The 25493-nt window shown below is 43.4% G+C and overlaps 1 protein-coding gene across 1 annotated transcript; it reads left to right on the forward strand.

The window, feature by feature from the left end:
* The first annotated feature begins 3815 nt into the window (after window positions 1-3815).
* Window positions 3816-15099, forward strand: LOC141117809 (immunoglobulin alpha-2 heavy chain-like). The gene is made up of 4 exons (XM_073610839.1): window positions 3816-3974; window positions 10009-10344; window positions 13683-13979; window positions 14616-15099. The coding sequence occupies exons 1-4, from the start codon at window positions 3941-3943 to the stop codon at window positions 14624-14626; spliced, it is 678 nt and encodes a 225-aa protein (XP_073466940.1). The 5' UTR covers window positions 3816-3940; the 3' UTR covers window positions 14627-15099.
* The last annotated feature ends 10394 nt before the right edge of the window (window positions 15100-25493 follow it).

The raw sequence follows: 25493 nt of genomic DNA on the forward strand, positions 1-25493 counted from the left end.
TGGTGGGGGGCGGTATAGGGAGAGGGGGGACAGTAGGGGCGGGTGTGTTAACAAAAGTGGACACTAGTGCACTTGTCGTGTGTGCCTCTCAGGGGGTCTGAGGGGTTGGTTGGGCCAAGGCCTGTTGCTTTTGTGAGCTTCTATACTCAGTCCAACAGGCCCACGTGGCCTGAAATTTGGTAGGAGTATCCGCTGCTTGAGCGATGAGTTGCTCCATTTCCGCTATTCGGTCTACCCTGCAAGTCCATTCTTGAACTGTGGGGGGGGAAGGGGTTCCTCCAACGTGCCGGTATGCAAAGGTTGGCTGCATTAATCAGGTGTATAGTTAGGGTCTTTTTGTAGGAGGAGGGGGACCCTCGTCTGTGGTGCAATAAGTATCTGGCGGGGGAGAAGTCTGCAATATATGTGGTGATTCGGGAGATTAATTCATGAATGTCTGACCAGAAGGGTTGGAGAAGGGGACACTCCCACCAGATGTGAAGTAGAGTACCTCTAGCGGTATTACACCTCCAGCAGGTAGAAGGGACAGAGGGGTGGAAGTGGTGTATTTTGTCGGGGGTCCGGTACCATTTTGAGAAAATTTTGTATCTATTCTCCTGCGTCGTGACATTAATGGAGCCCTTGTGCATGAGGGTAAATATGTGTTCCCACTCTGAGGGGGTGAGGTCTATGGCTAGGTCTTTTTCCCATTGTTGTATAAGGGTGTCATCTTTAATTTTGTGGCCTGAGAACAATAGTGCGTAATTTGAGGAAATGAGATGGCCTTGTGGTTCTGTTGAGGCGCAAAGCAATTCAAACGGCGTGAGGTCTCTGTGCCAGGGAGAATTTTGGTTGGAGGGTTGGAGGAAATGTCTTATTTGCAAGTATTTGTAAAAGGGAATGTCGTAGTTAGGTAGAGTAGTGACAAGTGTCGGGAAAGAGAGGAAAGACCCATTTAGGAAGAATTTCTGTGCTCTGGCTGGGGAGCCGAGGGTCTCCGGGGCAGGATCTTTTAGGAAAAGACCCGGGGGAAAGGCTGGGTTGTCGTCCAGCGGGGTCATGGGGCCTGGTGAGGGTGTGAGGGCTAGTATTTTACATGCTCTTTTGAACACTGAAAGTGTGGTCCCAATGAGGGGATGAGTAGTGAAATCCTTGGGAACATTAGTGTGGGTCATCCATGGTGTGTTGGCTAAGGGCAGGTGTGCGAACGATGCTTCTAGTGCAATCCAGTCCTTGGAGGGATGATGTGTATGCCAGTCCACCAATCTGGTCAGGTGGCAGGCCCAGTGATATTTTTGGAGGTCTGGGAGACCCAGACCCCCCAGTCTTTTAGGGAGAACAAGTCTGTCCCAGCCAATACGCGGAGTTTTGGAGGCCCACACAAAGGTTCGGGAGAGCAGTTTATAAGAGGCAAAGAAGGAGGTAGGTAACGCGATCGGGAGAGCTTGAAGGAGGTAGAGGAGCCTGGGTAGGATGTTCATTTTTAATATTGCAATTCTACCCAACCAAGAAAAGGAACCTAGATTCCATTTCTGCAGGTCGCTCTGGATGGAGCGGAGTAAGGGGAGGAAATTTTTGGCGTAGAGGTCTTTTAGGTCAGTAGTAATTTTGATCCCTAGATATAGTAGTTCGGCTTGCTCCCAAACGAATGGGAAGTTACTACGACATAGCTTCACCGTCTCCCTTGGTAAGGTGACATTAAGGGCCTTGGATTTACTAAAATTAATTTGGAGATTGGATAAGTTCTTGAAAAGGGTAAAGTCCGCCAGGAGGTTAGGTAAGGTCGTGATAGGGTCTGTCAAAAAAAGTAAAATGTCATCAGCGTATGCTGCTAACTTATATTGTTTTTGTTGGATGTTAATTCCCTGGATAGCCGAATTTGCTCTCAGTTTACGGAGGGCACTCTAGATCTTTGATTGTTTCCATTACGTCAATCTCATGAGGGGGACAAATCCCTAAACCCTTTCGAAGGACAGATATCTGTGTGTCAGTCAAATGAAAATTTGTGAGGTTAATTATATTGAGCTCTGAGGAGTTGGTGTTTGTGGAACTCTCACCACAAAGGTCTTTAAATTACTCTGGACTTTAGCTTCTGCCAGAGCCAGAGCTGGATCTAAAAAATCCAGATCAGTGGGGAGTTTAGTGTTGGCTGACACAGCAACTGTGCCCTTGTTTAACAGGCTTTGTAGTACTGGTGTAAAGTTACTCTTTATAGTACCTTGATCCCCCATTCGAGGCGACACGTTAGAACGTGCTCTTTTTTCATTCTCAGTAGGTGAATACCCATCACCTTGATTACATGATCTTTTATTCTGGCGTGCTTGTGATGCTTGAGAATTGGATAATTGTGAGTGAGCCAGTGAGAAAATAGAAGCAGTGGTAGAAGAATTAGATTCAGTAGTATTGTCTATTTGAGCATGCATATATGAAGAATTTCTTTTTACAAAATTTCTATTGTTTTTACCTCCTGTCCATCTGTATGCATATCCCTCAGAAAAAGCCATTTTGTCTGTTTTTTGATGACAATTTCTTTGTTCATGTTCTTGAGGAAATCCCTGATCTCCTTCCATTTCAGAGGGAATCCAGTGAACTCCAGACCATGTTTATATTGAGTGTTAAGAGTATTCATCTCAAGATCTAGGGCTTCCATATCTTTGGCATATTGATTGACAAGATGAGTCATAAGTTCTTTACTACATTCAGTAAGAGTACCTTGCCACATCTTTTTGAAATCCTCTGAGGGATATTTGATTGTGGGGAATGTATGAAGACACAAACCCAATGGATTAATGTCCTCTTTAATATAGCGTAAAAAAGATTCATCTATTTTTACCCTATAGATATATATCATCTCCTCAGCAATTTTAAAGCCTTTATGGTTAAGCCAAGTCCCTCTGGTATGATATTTTATGGCTATTAACTCTTTTTTATCTTTGATTATATATGTCATTCTGGTTAGAATGGTTCTAAATATGCTTTATTTTTTGATAGACCTTTACTCTGTGTCCTGTGCCTTTTTTAAGGGGCTCCTGTGCCCTCCGGGGTGTGTCATCCTCCTTTGGGCCATTGTCAGTAGGTATACGGTACCATTAAAGTCCACTATAGCCTCCCCTTCACAATCCTTTTTCTATATTGTTGGGATGCAGGTACCATAGGTAAATATATTACTGCTAGGGCACTCCTCTATATGTAACTATAATGTTTGATACACATGCCATTATTCACTCCATATTGACTTCATGCTGCATGGGGCATTATCCATTTGTGGATTGGATTCTCATATATCCATGAGAAGATCTTCTAATGGACTCTGAATGATATCCAACTTTAAACTAGTCCTGGAACATGTTCAACCCCAAGACTTCCTTTTTAGGTATCCTTAATACCATCAAGTTATGAGCTACACATTATGATATTACAATATGGAGTAGGCAATGTCATGTATTTGATCTAGGTTATGTAGATTGTACCCCCAACTGGGGCACATACATTTATGAACATGTGATCACATTTGTTTTTTTTTCTCCCTCTTTATGGGGAGGGGGGGTTGTTTACATAACTTCCTGTAGCTGTCTTGGTTGTGCCTTTAATAATTGGCCAATTATGATTTTATTAGTTGGATAGTGGGTTTTGTATTGTTTAGATTATTGGTGTTTAATAAAGTTAATTTCTATATTGTTACATGTGTCAGACTACTTTGATAGGTTCTCTTACAATACATTGTATTAATCTAGGGATACATTGTACATTTTTCACATTGAGGTTGGGCTTGGTCTGGTTTTTATTTCTTTTTTCTTATTTTAAAGCTCAGTGCATGTCTAGGTGTTTCGGTGGTTAGTTTGATAAAAATAAATTGAGCATTTAGCAGGAAATAGAGGAAAGTACAAGTCAAACAAGTGTCTCCATTTAGTTACCAGAAAGGTGAAGACAACTTCTATATGTTACTCTCCGAGGACCAGACATGACTCTCCAAAGCATTTTGCTCTTTTCTACAGGTAACGTCATCACAGAATTTTTTTTTAATGTCTTCTATATGGTGTTGTGTGCCAGAAACATTTTTTTAGGTCAAAGTGTACACCAAAAACCTATTTTTCAGTATGCTTCACAAAAAATATTTGCTTAAGAAAACTGTATGATGTGAATTTGTTGTTTTTCACCCCGAGACAGCCAGCAACAACACTTCCTGTTGGAGGCTGAAATATGTTAAGCCACTGACTCGCAATAAGCAACAGCGTTGGCAGCCTGCCAAGTGCACTGATTCAGTTGGCCATTTGGCTTTCTATTGAAATACACCTGATAAGGCAAGTAATTGCTGCTATTTGTGAGGCAGTGGTTTAGCTTTGTACATTTTGCGTTCAAATATTCTTTAAATTATCATTCTACACCTTTACTTACATTGGATTGACTTCTGACTGAGGTTTGGATTTGTGTAACAGTGCAAGTGAAGTTCTGAGCTGTGCAAGGTGTGCTGTGTAAAGTGCATTTCTGTTTTAAAACAAGGATAAGCACAGCAAGGTAAAGCTTTGAAACTAATTTATAATATTAGTGTAGTTTGGGTCAGTGTTGTCATTTTTTATTCCCCCATTTAGCTGGTGTTAAATATGTCTTCCATTAGTGGTAATGCAATTCAAAGCACATCCTGCACTATGTAAGCGCTCCCCAAACAGTCATTTTAAGGTGAATATTGTGTGTGAGATATGAGTGAGTTGCTTGTTTGGAATCCCAGATAGAGGATCTAAATGATCAACTAGCAACACTTTGCAGCATTAGAAAATTGGAGAGGAGTTTGGACGTCAACCTTTAGATGCTGGCTGGGACCAGTATAGGGGAGGGTGGAGAGATGGAGATAAAGGAGGTAGATAGTTGGGTTACAGTAAGAAGATGGGGTAGAGAAAAATGTGTTAGGGTGGCTAGCCCTGAGTTAATACCCCCCTATAAATATACCAGGGGTGGACGATATCAGGGATATCAGTTCAGGGGTAGTATTGCTGGAACAGAATACCTCCAGTGTAACAACTGCTGTAAGAACAATGGGAGCAGGTGTACAGGCAAACACTGTGCTAGTACCTGGACCTGCAACCTCTGCTATGTCTGGCATTATCTCTTCTTGCTGAGCCATTGGAGATGCTGGAGAGCTCCATGAACAATTCCTTGGACAATCTTGCCTTGATGATTGTTTCTGGTGAACCTTGAACTCTTTGCTCCTCCCATAAACTTCCTTTTTAAGCCGTGCCTTTGCACTTCTTGGTTGCCAGATTATTGTGCTTTCGCCAGAAAATATCTCTCTCTTGTTACTCTTGTTGGTTCTTTTATTTATCTTGTCACTCCTACTTCTGTCCGTATCTTCACTACCACTCAATACTGACCTTTGGCTTGTTCCCCAACTATGCATCCAATTGATCCCAACCTGCAACTACTTGTTACCGACCTTTGTCTTGTCTCTGTTCATTCAGAATAGGAAGAGGCCGTTAAATTACATATTTACTGGCCCCTTTTACCGCTCTCCATCCTGAAACATCTTCTAAGCACTAACCAGTGTTCACCAGAGCTCCTGAAAGTGGAGATGCGTTTTGCTGCATGTTAGTACCAGGCCACGATCTAAACATGTCAAAGGTTGCAAGTTGTGATTAAGCAGAAGCATAGTCGAAGGACAAGCCCAGAGTGGCTCAATGATATTGAGGTCAGGAGACTGAGATGGCCACTCCAGAACCTTAACTTTATTCTGCTGTAGCCAATGACAGATCGACTTAGCCTTGTGTTTTGGATCATTGTCATACTGGAATGCCCAAGTACGTCCCATGTGCAGCTTCCTGGCTGATGAATGCAAATGTTCCTCCCATATTTTTTGATAACATACTGCATTCATCTTGCCATCATTTTTGACCAAATTTCCTGTGCCTTTGTAGCTCACACATCCCAAAAAAATCAGCGATCCACCTCCATGTTTCACAGTAGGAACGGTGTACCTTTCATCATAGGCCTTGTTGACTCCTCTCCAAATGAAGCATTTATGGTTTTGTCCAAAAAGCTCAATTTTGGTCTCATCACTCCAAATGACTTTGGTCTCATCACACCTCATATTCTCTGAAAAATGGCCAAGAAATCATAAATTCTGCCAGCGTATGTAAACTTATGAGCACAACTATATATATATCTAGAGAGAGAGAGAGAGAGAGAGAGAGAGAGAGAGAGAGAAGGAGAGAGAGCTGTTTCATAAGTATAGAATTAATAGAAAAGGTGGTGGGATATGTCTGTTTGTGAAATTGAAAGTGAGTATGAGAGGTGATGAGTAAAGTGAGTATGAGAGGTGATAAAGACTTGACATTTTGTGAACCTATTGCAGGACAATTTCATGGGTTATATGGTGGAAGCCCCACCTAGAGAAATGCTCTGTTTGATCTATTGATTTCAAGTAACACAGACCTTGTTACAAATGTGCAAAATTTGGGCAACCGTACTATAATTGCATTTACCCAAAATTACAGGAAAGATAGACATTTTGGTATGACAAACACGCTAAATTTCAGAAAGGCTAAGGTCATTAAGCTGCGCTTTTTACTGAATAACATTCAGTAAAGAGCGCTGCAATCACCTCACAAGTCAGAGGGGGGCGGGGCCATCCGGTGACGTAAATGGGTGACCCCGCCCCCTCTGACACCACGGGGAAGCCCCATTCGGCAGAGAGGGGTGGGGTCACCCGATTACATCACCGTGTGGCCCCGCCCTCAGTTATATAAGAGCTGTCACAGCGAAGACGCATCAGACGGCGGGAGCCTCCCATGGTCGGTTGCAGGTTTTTTTTTTTCTTTTTTGGTCCGTCGGGCAGCGTGAACTTACTTTGTGGGACATTTTTATTTTTTTATTTTTTAATAAAGGACTTGTCTCAAGCTGTCTCTTGTCTTTTTTACCATTTTGACACATTTTTGTGAAATGGTAGAGGTACATTTCTACCCCGTTACCAATTCACACAGGGGGGGCGCCAGGATCTGGGGGTCCCCTTGTTAAAGGGGGCTTCCAGATTCCGATAAGCCCACCGCCCGCAGAACCCCCACAACCACTGGGCAAGGGTTGTGGGGATGAGGCCCTTGTCCCCATCAACATGAGGACAAGGTGCTTTGGGGGGCTTACAGCCGCAATCAGTTTTAGATGACAATTTTTCCTTTAGAAATGTCATTTTGCTGTAGTATTGTTCTAAACACATGAAAAATGCGCCACTTTACAGGCATACTATAGACACCCCCCGGTACGATATTTAAAAGAATATTTAATTTTTATTGTTTCACTTTAAGCATTAAAAAAAATCACTGCTCCCGAAAAAATGGACGTTTTTAAAAAAAAATTTGCATTGATACATGTCCCCTGGTGCAGGACCCGGGTCCCCAAACACTTTTTATGACAATAACTTGCATATTAGCCTTTAAAATTATCACTTTTGTTTTTTCATGTTAGTGTCCCATAGATTTAACGGTGTTCCGGCAGCTTTCGAATTTGCTGTGAACACCTCATATTTTTCGCTGTTTGGCGAACACCCAATGTTCGAGTCGAACTTAACGCTCGACTCGAACATTGGGGTTATCCCTAATGACAGCAAGCATGTTTTTTTTAAAGATTGTTCTTGTCAAACCAAGTAGTTAGTATTATTTGGGGAGGTGAGAAGGAACTTAGATTATGCCAGGGGATAGCGTATATCTGGATTTTGCTATGCATTCAACACTGTACCTCATAAATATTTAATTTACATAATAATATCTATTAGTGGGGTCCTCAAAGAGATTCTATCATTCAAATGGATACGATTGTACTTCTAGGTCACAGGTGGCAACAAATCAAGCAGAATACATATTAAAATGGTTTACATTCCAGAGATAAATCCATAGTTCTACCCCTACAATATATAAAACAATGATTCAGCCTAATCTTGAATATGCAGTTCAGTTTTGGTCATCAATCCATAGAACAGATGCTCTTGAACTAGAATGAGTTCAGAGAAGACAAAATTAAGGGGTTGGCGGACCTCAGTTATGAGGAGCAATTACAAAGATTGCATTTATTCTCTTTAGAGATGTGCTTAAAGAAGAATATAATCATGATTTATAAATATTTCAAAGATTACCGTTATATGAACTGTAATAACTAGTTTACTGTAAGGTCCCTGAAGAAGATATGTGGCCACAATTTAAGACTGTACGTAAAGAGGTTTAAACCCAAAAAAATATTATATTGCAGCTTACCAATCATTAGATGTGGTGGCTGCATTAGTTTTCTTTTTAGGCTTTTTTCCCCCTGATTTTACTTAGTGATTCAGATAGTAACTCTCCTCCTGTATTAGAATGTCTATACTCTAGGTCATGGGTGCTCACCTGTGGCCCTCCAGCTGTTGCAGAACTACAAGTTCCATCATACATTTGAGAGACATGCTTGTAACTGTCAGTCATGCAATGCATCATGGGACTTGTAGTTCCGCAATAGCTGGAAGGTCAAAGGTTGACCATGCTCTAAAATAAAGGATCAACAGAGACATCTTTGGACAACAGCATTGGTAATCTGGGAGGGGGGGGGTTGATGTACTAGCAGATGTAGATACACTAACAAACTGAAGTCAAACTCTCTCACACCTTTTAAGCATTTACAGTAAAAGTTTTTTTTTCTTTGGAATAAGGGTTTTACATAAATAAATAAAAGCTAACCATTGTAAGCATCCCTATCAGTGGTAAATGGTTAGTCTCAACCCTCTAAACGTTACATCTGTCGGGATAGCTTCCTCTGTTAAAAAACAATAGACTTACTGGCCAGAACACCAGGTGAAAGTAAGGGAAAGAAAGTCTAACAATAGAAAAATGTTTGCCGCGACCACCTCTAAGAATCAGTAAGCTGCAACATAATAAATGTTTGCTTTTGGATTTAATACCACTCTAAACTGAGAAAAAGGTTCTTTACTCTTAGAGCAGTGAAAAAGTGGAATGCTCTTCTCCAGGAAGTGGTATTAGTTGAGAGTGTTCAAAAATTCAAATAAAAAAATGTAGATAATTTACAGGGCTATGGGGATGTTTACATTCAATAAGAGGTTGATTCAGGGATTTATCTAATCGCCAGTATGGGCTCAGGAAGAACATTTTTTATCCCTCTTACATTTGGCCTATGCCTTTTTGAACAATATCAAGTATGTAACTATGCAACTAGGAGATTTTCCCAGCAGGCTCCCTGGGACAATCCCTCATGGACAGATTGGTGTTCAACAGCGCTGGCAACAAGAAAGGTAAGTATATACTGTCTTCTTTTGCAGGTACACCTCTTTTACCTTTAAATTTTCTGATGATGCCAATATAAAGCCTAACGAATGCCAAAGAATTTAAAATGCAGATTTTTCTGCAATACTCACATCCACTCCAGTGCTGCCTCTGGTATGATCAGTTATCTTGTGTGTTTTTCTCCTATTCCATCATTCGGACTGTCACTTTGACAATTAGCTGGATTTAGAATTTAAGTTTTTACTATGTTTGTGGCTGTTAAGAGGAGGATCATATTTCTCCCTTTCAGGGTTTTTATAATAGTGCCACCACCGTCTTGCTATTACCCACCTTTGCTGACCACACTTCCATGCAACCCTGCTGCTCCATTCACCTATTGGAGGCCTTGGATATACCCAGTACTTCTGGATATAGGGGAGCATGTCACCTTCCCCCCTTCCTCCCAGAATGTAGTGCTTTGGCCCAGGTGAGGTGAGTTCCGATTGTTGTCACATGGGGAGGGGAGTAGATCATAATATTGTGAAATCTGACATTGACCACCTGAGCTCAAACAGTAAATGGACTCTAGCAGGCAAAAATGGCAGACGGTTAACATCAGTGGGTAATGGAGTGAGCCATCTAGAGAAATTGATTAAGCAAGTTGATAGAATCACTTTAACCCAAGCTTCCACTAGGCCTTTGGTCCACAGGTTATAAAAAAAAAATCTCCATGTAAAATGTCCTTCAACCACTTTATTCGTACCAATTACCTTACTTTACCACTTCGCATTATATCTTTCAGCCTTGTCTGCAGGACTTGGTCTTTATCTGCAGGAGGTCCTCTTTGCACCAACAGGTGGCTCTGTAAATGTCTCCTGTTTGGCCGACAGTGATGCATTAATGAAGATTAGAAAGTTCTACTGGTTTCGGAGAGTTTGGAAAAGACCTGAGGCCCTGGAAAAAATTACAGATTGTAGACAAAGCAATACCTCAGAGAAGTACAGCTGTATGCAGGAAGACACCAGTCCTCTTTTAGAAGTGAACAACATAAGCACACTGGACTCTGGAGTATATTACTGTGCTTTCTATCTGAGACATAATATTACTTTTGGTAATGGAACAACCCTTATTGCTAGAGGTCAGCCATGTTTACTTATTAATTTACTATAATACTATTTTACATAGAACTCCAGGTAGGTTTAAAGCTCAATCTAGTTCTCATGTATTAGCTGAGCAAGACTATTGAGCAATTCAGATATTTATTCATTTTTAAAGTGACCCTGGACTAAGGATTTCCTGTTATAAGAAATGTCTAGGAATGTTAATTATGCCTATGCAGTAACTTGAACGATTTGCCTTTTGCCTTAATTTCCTTGTGGAAATTATCAGTGCACTTCCTGTTACTGGCGGCTAGAGGTCACAGCACACATTATGGATCACTGATTTAGTGGCTAGAGGTTACAGCATGTGACTTCTGCTTGTTATTTGGTTGCTAGAGATTACTGTACCTCAATACTGCTCACTGATTGGTTGCTAGAGGTTACTGCACTTTAGTACTGCACACTGATTGGTTGCTAAACTGTACTCTGGCAGGCATGATATACATATGATTGCCACCTCTATTTACATACCAATGCAGATGGTCCAATGCTATTAACATATTAATGCTGCCGCTATTTACATGGCAATGCAGGTTATTTACATGTAAACACAGGGTCTGCAGGTGAGTCATCTGTACATGACAATAGGGCAAAGCTGGGAGCATTAGTAACAGAACTCCACACTGAGATATCGGGACACAGCACAGGACTAAAACTTCAAGGGACAAGGGAATTTAAACTGGGATAGTTGGCAAGTATGAGGCAGCTGCTTTGGGCCCCAAAACAATGATGGGGCCCAGGGCAGCTGCCCCTTTTGCCCTGCGTTAAAGACGGCCCTGCTCGTTTCACAAGATATGAAGTGTAATTTAGCGCTGTCACTATTGTGCCATACCTCCAACTTTTTGAGGTAGGAAAAAAAATGCACAATAGGGGAATTTACTAAAACTGGAGAGGGCGAAATCTGGTGCAGCTCTGCATAGAAACCAATCAGCTTCCAGGTTTTATTGTCAAAAGCTTACTTGAACAAGTCGAACTTAGAAGCTGATCGGCTACCATGCATAGCTGCACCAGATTCTGAGTGCTCCGGTTTTATCAAATCTTCCCCAATATAGTATAGGCAAAGGTCACACTCTTGCTACACCCCTATTAAACATAATATTACTTTTGATTTAGTTTATTAAAAGATTTGGTACACTTCTGTAGTTAAACAGTATTTTTTTTTTTTTTTAATAGAAGTCTATACATCAGCCAAAAAGGGATACCTGAAAGTCAAAGAGATACAGAGTGATTGGTTCCCAAAGAGGGACAATTTTGAGCTTTGCTGTCCTGCCCTCTGTTTTCTGGAGGAAATTCTGCCTGCTTCTGCTTCAATCTTTCTTTGGGTCTGAGCTTGTTCCACCTCTCCTGATGCTTCTTGTTCATTACCCTACCACTCATCAGACCACCAATCATCATTAGGCATTTCTAATATGAGGACCCAAAGTCATGCCTCTATAAAGATGGTCACCTTCACACAGTTCAGAACAAGGCATGTTAAGTCGGCAAGGGAGAAAGATCATCTGTAGGGAAACCATAGGCAATACTATTGTCAAGTCCTTTGCCTACCTTTTTGGGCTTCCAGAGTTAAGGTCCACTTGTACAAGCAGTAAATAGCATTTTAAAACAAGGTATAAAAAATGCTGCGTTAACCCAATCAAACAAGTGAAAAAAAGGCAAAAAAAAACAAAAACAAAACAAAACAAAATCAAAAAAGCAGCTAGCACACAAACAAACCAAGTCAACTCAACATACAAATAATTAAGTGCAGCGCTGAGATCACCCAGCATAAACTTGAAACATGGGTGAAAAATTATATACACCAGTGAAAGTGTGAAACACTTTCACTGGTGTAACACTTTCACTGGTGTATATCATTTTTCACCCATGTTTCAAGTTTATGCTGGGTGATCTCAGCGCTGCACTTAATTATTTGTATGTAGCATTTTAAAACAGGTCATCAGTGATCTCTGTAGCTGCAGGTATTCTAGAGCTATTTGTTATGAAAATGTATTATTTATTACGCTGACAATTGTATTAGGGACAGAAAGTAGAGCATAGAGTGTGGAGCATAATTAAGGCCTAATAAAAAGTTCAGCTATCACTGCTTGCTTTATGACTGATTTATTAAGATGAAACCTCACCCAGAGCTATATGGGCTAAAAAGAGTGAAGGTCGGTATGTTCTTTCCTTTACTCATTTACCTTTGTATTTTAACCACTAGCCGACCAGCGCACAACGATGTACGTTGGTACAATGGCACGGCTGGGCAAATGGGCGCACGGGTACGTCCCCTTGTAATCGCGGCATTGTGGGCGCGCCGCCCCGCCGCAGGCTCCATGACTCGATGTTCGCTGTTGGCCTGCGATTGTGTCACGGAGCAGAAGAACGGGGAGATGCCTTTGTAAACAAGGCATTTCCCTGTTCTGCCTAGTGACATGACAGGGATCTACTGCTCCCTGTGATCGGGAGCAGTGATCGCTGTCATGTCAGTGGTAGCCCATCCCCCCCACAGTTAGAACACTTCCCTAGGACACACTTAACCCCTTGATCGCCCCCTAGTGTTTAACCCCTTCCCTGCCAGTGTCATTTACACAGTAATCAGTGCATTTTTATAGCACTGATCGCTGTATAAATGACAATGGTCCCAAAATGGTGTCGAGAGTGTCCGGTGTGTCTGCCATAATGTCGCAGTCACTATAAAAATCGCAGATCGCTGCCATTACCAATAAAAAAAAATTATAATAAAAATTCCATAAATCTATCCCATATTTTGTAGACGATATAACTTTTGCGCAAACCAATCAATATAAGCTTATTGCGATTTTTTTTTACCAAAAATATGTAGAAGAATACATATTGGCCTAAACTGAGAAAGAAATGTGTTTTTTTATATATTTTTTTGGGGATATTTATTATAGCAAAAAGTAAAAAATATTGCTTTTTTTTCAAAATTATCGCTCTTTTTTTGTTTATAGCACAAAAAATAAAAACCGCAGAGGTGATCAAATACCACCAAAAGAAAGCTCTATTTGTGGGGAAAAAAGACGGCAATTTTGTTTGGGTGCAACGCCGCACGACCGCGCAATGGTCAGTTAAAGCGACGCAGTGCCGTATCGCAAAAAGTGCTCTGGTCAGGAAGGGGGTAAATCCTTCCGGGGCTGAAGTGGTTAAATATCAGATCAAATTACAACAAATGGATAAAACAAAATATATAGAGTCTCTCTCTCTCTCTCTCTCTCTCTCTCTCTCTCTCTCTCTCTCTCTCTATACATATTTATGAAATATGATATAAAACCAGCATTGCACTAATTTATCTTACTTAAACTCACATTTACAGATATTTCTTTACCCAATGGTTCCATCTATCTCCTGGCTCCTCAGTATTCTCCTCCTCCTCACACTACCATCCAGCTGGCTTGTGTAGTCAGGATGTCTTTAGGTCATGTGACTTGGAATATCACTGGAACACGTCACAAAGGTGATGTGATCTCTTTGGAGGAACCTGGTGGCACTTGGACTGTCCTAGGTCTTTTCTCACTTTCTAGAGACACCTGGGACTATGGACGTCATGTGACCTGTGAAGTCTGGCTGAATTCTTCACTTTTCATGGTCCCCTGGGAAATACCAAAAAGAGGTAATAAAACTAAACTTTTTTAGAGTTTCTGCAGAAATGCATTGCTTGCATTACCCTTACTGAGTTACAGCGAACAGCTAAAGGGTGAATTACATAAGCTGTGAACTGACCCTAAAAAGTAGTGTACAAAAGTGCTATAATATTTTATATTAAATCATCAAAGGCTGTGTAGCTACAGGCTCAGTAGCATGCTGCTGGAAAGCCAATAGAAAAAGTCCATGTCATGCAGGCAGTAGTATGGATACCCAAAGAGAACCAGATACCCCTGTACGTAGAAGAAGTGAGAAGGCTTGGGCCCAGAATGTCACATGACTGAGGCTTTAGGTGAGTCAAAGATAGGCAGATATGTAGATTTTTTTTTTTTAGAAGGGGGTGGAGTGGAGAGCTTGAGATTAGCTTTACCAGTAGGCAACACCTTGTAAGTGGAGCTTCACTAAATTTGCATATCGTAGGTGCACAGAAGGTGACTATTGGGTCTGCCATTTAGACAATATAGATAGGTGAATGCAAGACTAGAACCAATATGTTTTATTCAAGTTAAATGGTAAAATATGTCAACTTTTTTTTTTAGAAATTTTATATTTCATATACATTTTATATATTCATATATATTTTATATATTTTTTAATATTTCAGGAAAAACCTAAAAGAAAACATTGATGGGCAAACATGGACAACTAATCTCTTAATTTTCTAGAAGTCTTTGACATCATACTAACTGGCTCTATAGAAGCACAAAACTATGGCACTATTCTAGGATCTTCTTCTGGACCATGGACAAGAAGCTGTTCAGTCATTCTAAAATATATTTACTCTGCACTTTTCAGTGGGGTGGAAGAGTGGGGATTCCTAACACCACATGACCTGTGTGTATTGGTGTGTTTAAAGCTGAACTATATATACTGTATGTAGATAATCTATCATTTCCAATCAATACATCTTATATATTTTGGTCTTCTGCTGAATTTGTTTTTAAAGTAGGAGCCACATAAGACACTTGAGGGAGGGGCAGAGTCCCTGAAAGATATAGTATATGAAGCTCCTGGAATATTTGGCTAGACTGAAGAAACATTTATTATATATTTCATAATTGCCTTACTTCTCCATTGAAAGTCTTTAAATAAAGGAACCCTTGAAACATTTTGAGATATGTGTCCCGTTGTTTGTCAGTGTACAGGTCTAGATATATTTGTTATGGTCAGTTTAAAGAAAGGAAATTAAGTATTTATCAGGAAACAGAAGAAAGTGCAAATCACATGTGTAATATGTCATCACATGTTTTAGTTTGACTACAGGAAGAGAGTAGATAGCTCCTATACACTATACTCCAACGACCAGACTTGACTCTCCTGAAAATTTAGCATTTTGCTATGGGTAACATGTGATGACAAACTTTAAAGTAGAACTAAAGGAAAAACTTTTTCCACTTTGGATAGAATAGGTGGGGGTTATATCCCTGTCAGGTTTTTTAAAAAAAATGTTTTACCGTCTGTGTCCTCTTTCCCTTCACTTCCTGTCCCATAGACAAAACAGGAAGTGAGACAAAAACCCTCCAAAGTGAGGGAATCCCTGGTTGTCAATAGAACTAGTGCCCCTAATGAAAGATTTCCCCTCTATTACTGTGTTGAGTGAAAGTTGACATTAAGGCAGAACCCCAGCTTAGAGATGAGCCATACACTGTGGGCAGCTGTGAAGCAACATACAGATTCCTTCTGTGTAGCACTATCTGTCCCATTTTGCTGCACACCGTCACCAGTGCCTGGTACCAATCTTCGCTGTCTAGCTGCTATTACTTTCCCACCAATTCATGGTTGCCCATAGCAGCTACACACTTCCCATCAACTCTTTTGCTGAGTTAACCCCTTGCAGTGGCCCTCAGTTTCTTCCTCTTCACCCCGTATGTGTTTTACAGGCCCTGTTCCTTTGATACGCCATGCATCACCATGCACCCCTTTATAGATAACTTCAGACCAGGCTTTTGAACGGATAACAGCTTTACTTATCACGCTGCAACAATAGAGTCCAAAGTGCTCACAGTTCTTCTCTAACCAGGACCAGCACTACCATAAGGCAGCTTGGGCAGCCGCCTTTCGGGAGCAAGATAGGGGGTGGTAAAATCCCCAGCCACTTGCACAGGCGGGGGAGCTGTCTCCTCTCCCCATCTCTCAGCACTGTCTTGAGGATTGTTAGTCCCTCTAGCCCAGTGGGAAGGTCTGTGCCTTCCCCGGATTTGAGTCTGCTGGCTGCAATCCAAGCCTATTGCATTATGCAGCACTGTGGTCCCCTCCTGGGTCTGTACATTATACAGGCAGAGTGTGGGGAGATGTCATGACTCCACCTTCCATGGACTGCGCATGAGCAATAGGAGAGCCAATAGGAGAGCTGGTGGGTCGCCAAGGGGCAGAACAACAAGTGGACACTGTTGCTATAGCAAGGCAATGCTAGAAGCATCCCTGGAAGAAGAACTGGTATTCAGGGGACCAAGTCCTGCAAACAGGGCAGTCTATATAATGTACGGGGTCAGCAGGGTACAGATTGGTCTTATACCCTGACACCTACAGTATACTACTTTACATTATTTACAGAGCAGTATGTACCCTGACACCATACTGTACATTATACACAGACTGGTCTTATACCATGATACCATACTGTACATTATATACAGAGCAGTCTGTACCCTGACACCATACTGTACATTATATACAGAGCAGTCTGTACCCTGACACTAAAATGGCACTGCCACTGACCTCCAATGTAGGGGGGAGGTTTGACACGATTGCTGGGGGTTATTATTGCAGCCACTGACACTAATGCTAGAGGTTATTATTGCAGCCACTGAATCCAATGCTAGGGGCTGTTATTGTGACCACACTGACACCAATGCTGGGAGTTATTAATGTAGCCATAGAAACCAGTACTGGAGGTTAGTATTGCAGACAATGACAATGCTGGGGATTATTAATACTGCCACTCACCTCAGTACTGAGGGTTATTACTACAGCCACTGACACTAATGTTGGGTGTTATTATTGCTGTCATTCACCCCAATGCTGGGGGTTATTATTGTTGCCATTGACACTAATGCTGGGCTTGTTATTGTGTCCAGTCATATCTACAGTATGCTGGGGGTTATTATTGTTGCCAGTGACACCAATGCTGGTGATTACTACTACTGCCACTGACACCAATGCTTGAGATTACTATTATGGCTACTGACACCAATGATAGGGGCTTATTTAACCCCAATTTCCTGTTCAGTATGCATAGTACTACTCTTCAAAAATGCATCGGGAGCAACACTTTTGGGCATTGAGGTGTGTTACAGCCCTTTCATTTTGAATGACTGTGTAACTTGACACAATGAACTCCAATGCACAATAATTGTCCACTTGTGGTCAGTAGACCACCTGAAAAACCACAACCCATTGGATGCTCTTCCTCCACTATAGCATAATAGATTGCGAATAAAATGTATACCATATGGGGGTGGGGGGTTGCATTGTGGAGGGGAAGGGGTAGCAGGAGGACAGCTTGGGGGGGCAAAATACACCTTTTCCTTAGTAGACAAAGATCCTTGCACCAGCCCTGTCTCTAACTAACTAGTCCTGAGCTGCCCAGCCATACCTTTCCAGTTATTAGTGCGTAATAGACATGTGTAATTTGTTTCGTTACAAATTAGTTTTCGGTTGAAATTCGGCATATTCTTTCATTCAGGAGCATCCGAGTGAATGAAAGACTCTTTTGAAGAATGGGTATGAAAATGAATTGTCAGAAAAAACGAAAACCCGAAAGAGCGAAAATCCGAAAGGACGAAAATACAAAAATCCGAAAGAACGAAAAACGATTCAACCTACAAGTTTAACAAATCGATTACATGACTGTTGTATAACAGAGGTAACTCTACCACCACTTATATACCCCAACCTCTTAACCTTACCGTATTAATTGAGACCACACCAAGGTTGGAGTTAACAAGGCCGTAGCAGCCTAATTTATTTAAACAAATATATATATTCCAATTAACATAAAACATTGAAACATCTGTTAATCAACCCATCAATCTCCTAGCGTTGGTCTTTGCAGGAACTTCATAACCATCTGTGGAAAAACAATACTGCACTGCGGTACCTCTCCAAGTGTATTAATAGGCCTCAAGCCGACATGCTGGCTCAGAGACAACCACTAACCGCAGTGCCCCCATTAACACTTTCCAGCTAATCTCCATTAGCTGGAAACCACCATCAGGACCCATAGCAACGATAGTTCCTGAACTCTTCCTTCTGAAATATCTTCCTTCCCCTGCAAAGACCAACACCCGCCACAGCACCCAAAGGAAACACCTTACCTATGGGTGCCCCTCCACACCCGAAGTGCTCTCTGAATACCCTCTTGTAATCCGAACACCCACATGTCAATACCCACCTCATGCAAATACACCCCATCTGCCCTCAGGTATCTCCCTTTCTCAAACTCCAATTCCACATGCCTAATAGCCAATCCCCCATGCCTAACCATGAACTTGCTCACATCCCTATTAATCTTTCTCCTGGCCCTACTAACCCTTTCCACCGACCTGGCCATCCGCCATGTTGTACGAGCCACCATGTCCGACCAAAACAATGACCATGCCAGGAAAATCCCTCAATAACCGCCGCACATCGAATTTGATGTCCCGCGTAATGTCCAACATGGACCTAACCCCCAAACCGTTGCCGCCCACGTGCAAAAACGTCGGGCAGCCTGTCCCTTTTTTGCATACCGATGCACTTCAGTAACAATCCTACCCCATAACATCCCAGGGACTCCCAACCACGAATACAGCCTACCATCTATACAAACCCATATGCCTGCCTTCTTACCCAACATCACCCCTCCTGGCCCCCCAGAACACCTAGGAATGACCCATTATCCAGACCATTCCTGCCACCGATTCTGAAATTATAAGAGAGCAAACCCAACACCATGACCAAATAGTATTCCATACCACGCAGGGCCTAACATCAAACTCCTCCCCACCCTAATACTTCACAACCCAACCACAAGTTGAGGCCGAACTGCTGTCTGGGACCTCCTTGATTCCCACCACCCAATACGCTTTTACCGAATCCACATCCAGTCCACTTCTGGCTGCCTCCGTAGCAGCCCCTATCCAAAATGAATGAGAGGAAAACTCCTTCTCTACCCACCCCAATGCCCGTAAACATTTTCTTACAAAAAATCATCAACAATATGAAAGCGCGATACAGTAGATCCATCTACATGAGGCACAGCAGTGATCCTGGCACTGGAGCACCTGTACTGACCTCCCTTTTACCCATTTGATCGGTCTTCGATCTACGCAAAAATAAAGCCAACCCGTCATCTCCACATATAACCTCGTGACCCCCAATTCCCCCACGAACCTTTTTAAGGACTGACCAACTCCTCTATCCGAAACACCCCAAAGAACGCTAACAAAAAGGGCCACCTTGAACAAGATGGCCTGGTATTCAGATCAACACACTCCCCCAAATATGCTACCATACCCCGCATCATGACAAAGGTTACTGGTCTCCTGGCATCCCTGCGGGCCAGAGATCGCCGGTAACTCTTAATCGCCCGTCTCACCCCAAAATCTTGTGTGAAATCAGGTTGACCTTGCAATTTGAATAGGAAAGCTAAACCAGCTAACTTCATATTCACAGCAGGAGTGGACACACCCTCTTCCCTATGCCTCACCTGAAATACAACACCAGTAAACGAACTGCCAGGCCAGCTGACCCTTCACCAGCCTTTTGAACGAACGCCAGCCCTTCCTTCCATCCCCTTCAGATCCCTGAACGAAGCACCCCACAATTTCACCGCCAGCCCCACCGGAAACAATTCCAGCAACACTAAATTCTTCCTAACTCCCGCTTCAAGCCATGACCACGGCCATGGTCCAGCACTCCACTGACCCTGGAATAAAAAACCCCAAAACCCGTAGAGCCAACAGTATCTGTAATAATTTCAAATGTCAAAATTGCTAACGGGCCCTAAAATCCATAGAGCCCGTCCGTGAAAGGATTCCCAAACAAAAAAGGTATGCCATACCCTCAAGTTCTCCCTGTGCGCTTTAACCAAGCGCACAATGCTCGTGGGAGACCTGATCCCGGCTGTACTTGCCAAAAACCAATGATAGAAAAACCCGCCCCCATTGGCCGAATGTGACATGCCAAATTCCGCTTACCCCCGAACGATTGCAGTACTCGCAGCTGACTTTGCGTAAACTAATCACACCTGCAATTTCTCCTTTTAAATTCTAGATATATCAATAAGTCGCGCTACAAAATGACAACTGGCAAATGCCTAAAAAAGCCTCATAAAAATACGGGGATAAATGATAATAACTGAATAAATGAATATTATAAATGAATATTATAAGAGTGCTGAGCAATACAAATAGACACTTTGAGGTTAAACCAAACTACATACTATTAGTTAGGTGGGACACAGAAAGCAATGACTATGTTCATGTGAAAAACGCAATATTAAAAACCAAATCAATAACAAGTGAATATCTCCAATAACTAGGAAGAAAAATATTGTGGCAAATCTATAAAAAATAAGGTATAGCGTGATACGTAAGGAAAAAAATAATAATAACAATATTCCCAAAAAAAAGTCCGTGGCTCAGCAATAATGTTAAAAGTCCATCCGTGTTAAATTAAATTACACAAAAATGGCTTGTCTCCAAGTGCTCTGTGAATAATAAAACAGAATCTTGCTGTGGTGAAAAGTAGAGTGCGTAGAAAGACCTCCACCTCTTGAAAAAAATGTCTGCCTCTTACCAGATGGAGATGGTCTCTTAATTACAGGAGACCCAGGGGGCGGATGGCTACAACCCCAGCCAGGGATCTTTAAGGTAGGCACTCAGCGTCCAGGGACTCTCTCCCACCAGCCTCCGCAAATAAGGAAATATCACCATGCAAAAAACAAAGTGCTCCACATAGTATAAAACCAGCGTTTTATTAAATATATAAAATTAAAGTTGCACTTACAGGAACATGGTAATAGCAAGCAATATCGAAAAAAGCCGGCCGGCTCCAAAGTAACCCGTGTCTTCCGGGTATGTGTATCGCGGTGTCGTCGGGACGTAGCTCCTCCTCCCAGGAGCTACGTCCCGACGACACCGCGATACACATACCCGGAAGACACGGGTTACTTTGGAGCCGGCCGGCTTTTTTCGATATTGCTTGCTATTACCATGTTCCTGTAAGTGCAACTTTAATTTTATATATTTAATAAAACGCTGGTTTTATACTATGTGGAGCACTTTGTTTTTTGCATGGTGATATTTCCTTATTTGCGGAGGCTGGTGGGAGAGAGTCCCTGGACGCTGAGTGCCTACCTTAAAGATCCCTGGCTGGGGTTGTAGCCATCCGCCCCCTGGGTCTCCTGTAATTAAGAGACCATCTCCATCTGGTAAGAGGCAGACATTTTTTTCAAGAGGTGGAGGTCTTTCTACGCACTCTACTTTTCACCACAGCAAGATTCTGTTTTATTATTCACAGAGCACTTGGAGACAAGCCATTTTTGTGTAATTTAATTTAACACGGATGGACTTTTAACATTATTGCTGAGCCACGGACTTTTTTTTGGGAATATTGTTATTATTATTTTTTTCCTTACGTATCACGCTATACCTTATTTTTTATAGATTTGCCACAATATTTTTCTTCCTAGTTATTGGAGATATTCACTTGTTATTGATTTGGTTTTTAATATTGCGTTTTTCACATGAACATAGTCATTGCTTTCTGTGTCCCACCTAACTAATAGTATGTAGTTTGGTTTAACCTCAAAGTGTCTATTTGTATTGCTCAGCACTCTTATAATATTCATTTATAATATTCATTTATTCAGTTATTATCATTTATCCCCGTATTTTTATGAGGCTTTTTTAGGCATTTGCCAGTTGTCATTTTGTAGCGCGACTTATTGATATATCTAATATTTATGGTTTACTACTTTTTTAGTCGCAGCTTGTATTAATTAGTGTAAGCGCAATTTTTGTTTTTACCCTCCTTTTAAATTCGCCAGCTTATCTACTGACAACCTGCGTTCCATTGCACCCGAGTCCAAGACAACGCCCAGGAAGGTGATGACCACGCTTAAACCAATCACACCTGCAATATCCCCTTTTAAATTCGCCAGCTTATCTACCGACAACCTGCGTTCCATTGCACCCGAGTCCAAGACAACGCCCAGGAACGTGATGACCGTGCTAGGCCCCCCCGTCTTCTCAGGTGCCACCGGAATTCCAAACCGGTCCACTCTGTGTTCCCACGTAGCCAGGAGCCCCGCGCAGATTCTGGAAGAAGCTGGTACCATGCAAATGAAATCGTACAGGTAATGGATGATCGAATTCCCGCCCGACACATCCCTTACCACCCCTCCCACAACTGAGCTAAATTGCTCAAACAGTGCACAGGAATACATAGCAACACATCGGTGGGCATTGGACGACGCAAAATTACTCATTCCAATGACACCCCCAGCAACCGGAAGCTATCCGGGTGAACTGGGGGTAGCCGAAAAACTAATTCCACCTCCACCTTCGCCATCAATGCCCCCTTGCTGTAATGACGCACCCAACCCACCGCAGCAGCGAACGATGTACTACTCACCGAACATGTCTCCTGGTCAATGGCATCATTAACCGACCCCCTTTTGGAAAAGAAAGTGGTGAATCAACCTAAATTTGTTGGGCTCCTACTTTGGCACTACTCCAAAGAGGAAACTACCAAATCAGGGAAACAGTGCAGACGGAAAGGGGCCCTCCATGCGACCCCATGCAACTTCCCTACTAAGTTCCTCAGAAACTACATCTGGCTGTCGCATGGCCGATCACAAAGTGCAAGACACCGTGGAATCACCTCTAAAATACATGGAATCCTAACGCCAGCTGTGAAACCTGAATCCCGCAACTGAGCCACTTTCCAATCCGGATACCTACCGAGAAAACGGCCACATCCTTTTCACCATCACTGTGGTCCTCCCTCTTGTGTCCAGCCTCTCCAGCACGACCTATTCCTTGCTTGCAACCTCTGGACGACTGATGAGACCATCCACCCCTGAACACTAGTGCTTGTACCGGCACATCCCTCTGAACGTGCAGGTCCTAGCATTGTACTGCCAGCATACCCCTTTTTTGTTGCCGGCCGCCTGTCCCTGAGCCGAAAGTCCACCGGCCTCCCCTGAAAATTAACTGGTGCGGAGCCCACGCAGCCGTCCTCAAGCACAGTCACAGGCTGATGTCCTTATGGTCCCATCTCAACGCCGGTCAGATAACTCTCCACTGACGAAAATGCTCAACATACCTCAGCCACTCCGTGCCCCCGTAAGCTCTATCCGCCTCCCCTATAAAATCCTAGTAACAAAAGAGTGCCGAACAGTATTCGGGGTTCTTTTTCCCCACTCACCCTTGCACTGATGGTAAAACTCCTGTAGCCAGTTGGCAAATGTCGTCGGGATCAACCGGTATCCCCTCTACTCTCCGTCCTCCTTTGAATGATCCGGTTTAACCCTATCCAGGTTAAATTTTTGCTAACTGCAGCAGGGAAAAAATCTCCGCATACTCACCCTACCACATCTTTTCTCATACTTCAGGCTTCAAGTGTGCACCCAATGGCCCCTCATAGTAAACATAGACCTCGCATTTTGCAGAACCAGCTAGTCTGATGACTTCCTGTCTGCCCGCAGCTTCCCCCGCCACCACCACCTTGGTCGTCCCCTGCGTAACCCCACCTGTGTTACCTGTGACGGGCATGTTGTCAAGGCCGGAACTACCGGAGCTACCGCACCCCCCAGCAAAATGGCTTGGCCGACTACTCTTGCTGGTGGGACCCAGGCTGACACCGGCCCAGCGGGGGCTCTAGCCGCATGCCCCAACTTTTGCATCAATTCCTATGTCCCATCAAGAAAACCCAGTAACCCCGCAGCCCCCCCAGCTGCCTCAGCCACCGCCGTCCTTCCCGCCGGACCCATCTGTCCTGCCCTCTTGCCCTATGCTAACAGACAATCCCTCATGATATAAGTGTAAAGGTGACTTACCGGGCTGCACAGGAGTTGCCCCATCAGCCGACCATCTGCTTTCCAACGACGTTGCACTGCACTGCTGGAGGGGGGAGCAGCCTCTTCTTCCGACTCCCAGTTCTCCTGCCGACCTCTGTCCAGACCCCTCTTCCTCTTCTGATGAGAGCCCGCCAGGCATAACAGCACCAGCTGCCGATGGTTCCGCTGACCTCCGAACCCCCCCGCATTGCGTACCCGCTCACCGGCTTCTGGACGGCCTTACCAGGACCAGTGTGTGGGGCCTCAGTCCTGCTGGCCTCCGCTTGCCTGGAAGTCCTCCCCGGCTGTCCCCCACTGCTCCTCCTAAGGTCCCTTGGCGGTGCATAAGAAAGCCCGGGAACCCCTTTTGCTTTGTTCCTCCATGGTAGGCCTCAGGCCGACTGACGTAGCGCTAGGGGGCCTGTGCCCTCCAGTTTCCACCGCCTAGTAGGCCGCAATGCCGCCCCGGAGCTCCCAGACTGTCCTCCTGGTGACCTCCTGTGCTGGAGGGGAGACCGCACAGGACTCCCCCCATCCCGCGCTGTTGCCCACTAGGCCGGGGGTCCCGTCGGGAGTCCCTGACAGGGTACCCCCCGACTGACGCTGTGGCCTAGAGTGACGGTCCGGTGAGAAAATCGCTCCAGCGGCCTGGGCCTACACGCCCGATTGCCCTACCTCCCCCCTGTAATGTCACCTGCTGCTGTTCGTGTTAGAATAAGCCCCAAAGTGTCCTGCAGCCAACCAGAGACCCTGAAAGGCTGCTTCCTCCCTGAGCTGGGCCAAGAGCTGCTCCACCTCTGACATGCTTCTGCTGAACTTTTCCCTAAACTGTGATGACTCATAGGGAGGGGCCTCCCTTTTATCTCCTCTCCAACCCCTCCCCCCCAGCACCAACCTGATACACTCCCTCTCCTGATACTATTACCCTGTTTCCCCAGTCATGTAAGTCCTCCGCCTATGTCATTTCATTTGCTTTGCTCCGGGCTTTTCTTTTGGATCATTTTGTTTTTCGTATTTTCATTCTTTCCTACTATTTGTTATCGCCGAATATAAAGAAATAATATAATTGAAGAATGCATTCATATTCGTATTTCTTTTGGATATATTTAGATTCATTCGATTTTCAGATGGGCAGTGTAATGCCCTGTACACACGGTCGGACATTGATCGGACATTCTGACAACAAAATCCATGGATTTTTTTCCAATGGATGTTGGCTCAAACTTGTTGACATTTAGTGATCGGCTGTGAAAGGATGACAGCCGATCACGTGGTAAACAGCTGCTGGCCAATGGCTGTTTACCAGCGTCGGTGACGAGCAGTGTTCCCGGGAACACGCCGCCACCAACGTGCATGTGCAGTGCACTTGAGATTGCGTGCATGCGCCGAGCAAAGTGGGGCGGTACCACCTGTGATTGGCCATGACTTCATCACGGC

The sequence above is a fragment of the Aquarana catesbeiana genome, linkage group LG13, assembly GCF_042186555.1.
Source record: "Aquarana catesbeiana isolate 2022-GZ linkage group LG13, ASM4218655v1, whole genome shotgun sequence".
Lineage (NCBI taxonomy): Eukaryota > Metazoa > Chordata > Amphibia > Anura > Ranidae > Aquarana > Aquarana catesbeiana.

Excerpts from the sequence above, each read along its gene's own strand:
- LOC141117809 (XM_073610839.1), top strand. The coding sequence starts at position 3,941 with ATGACTCTCCAAAGCATTTTGCTCTTTTCTACAG. Across the intron at positions 3,975-10,008 it reads CATTTTGCTCTTTTCTACAG|CCTTGTCTGCAGGACTTGGT; the intron begins GTAACGTCATCA and ends TATATCTTTCAG. Across the intron at positions 10,345-13,682 it reads AACAACCCTTATTGCTAGAG|ATATTTCTTTACCCAATGGT; the intron begins GTCAGCCATGTT and ends TCACATTTACAG.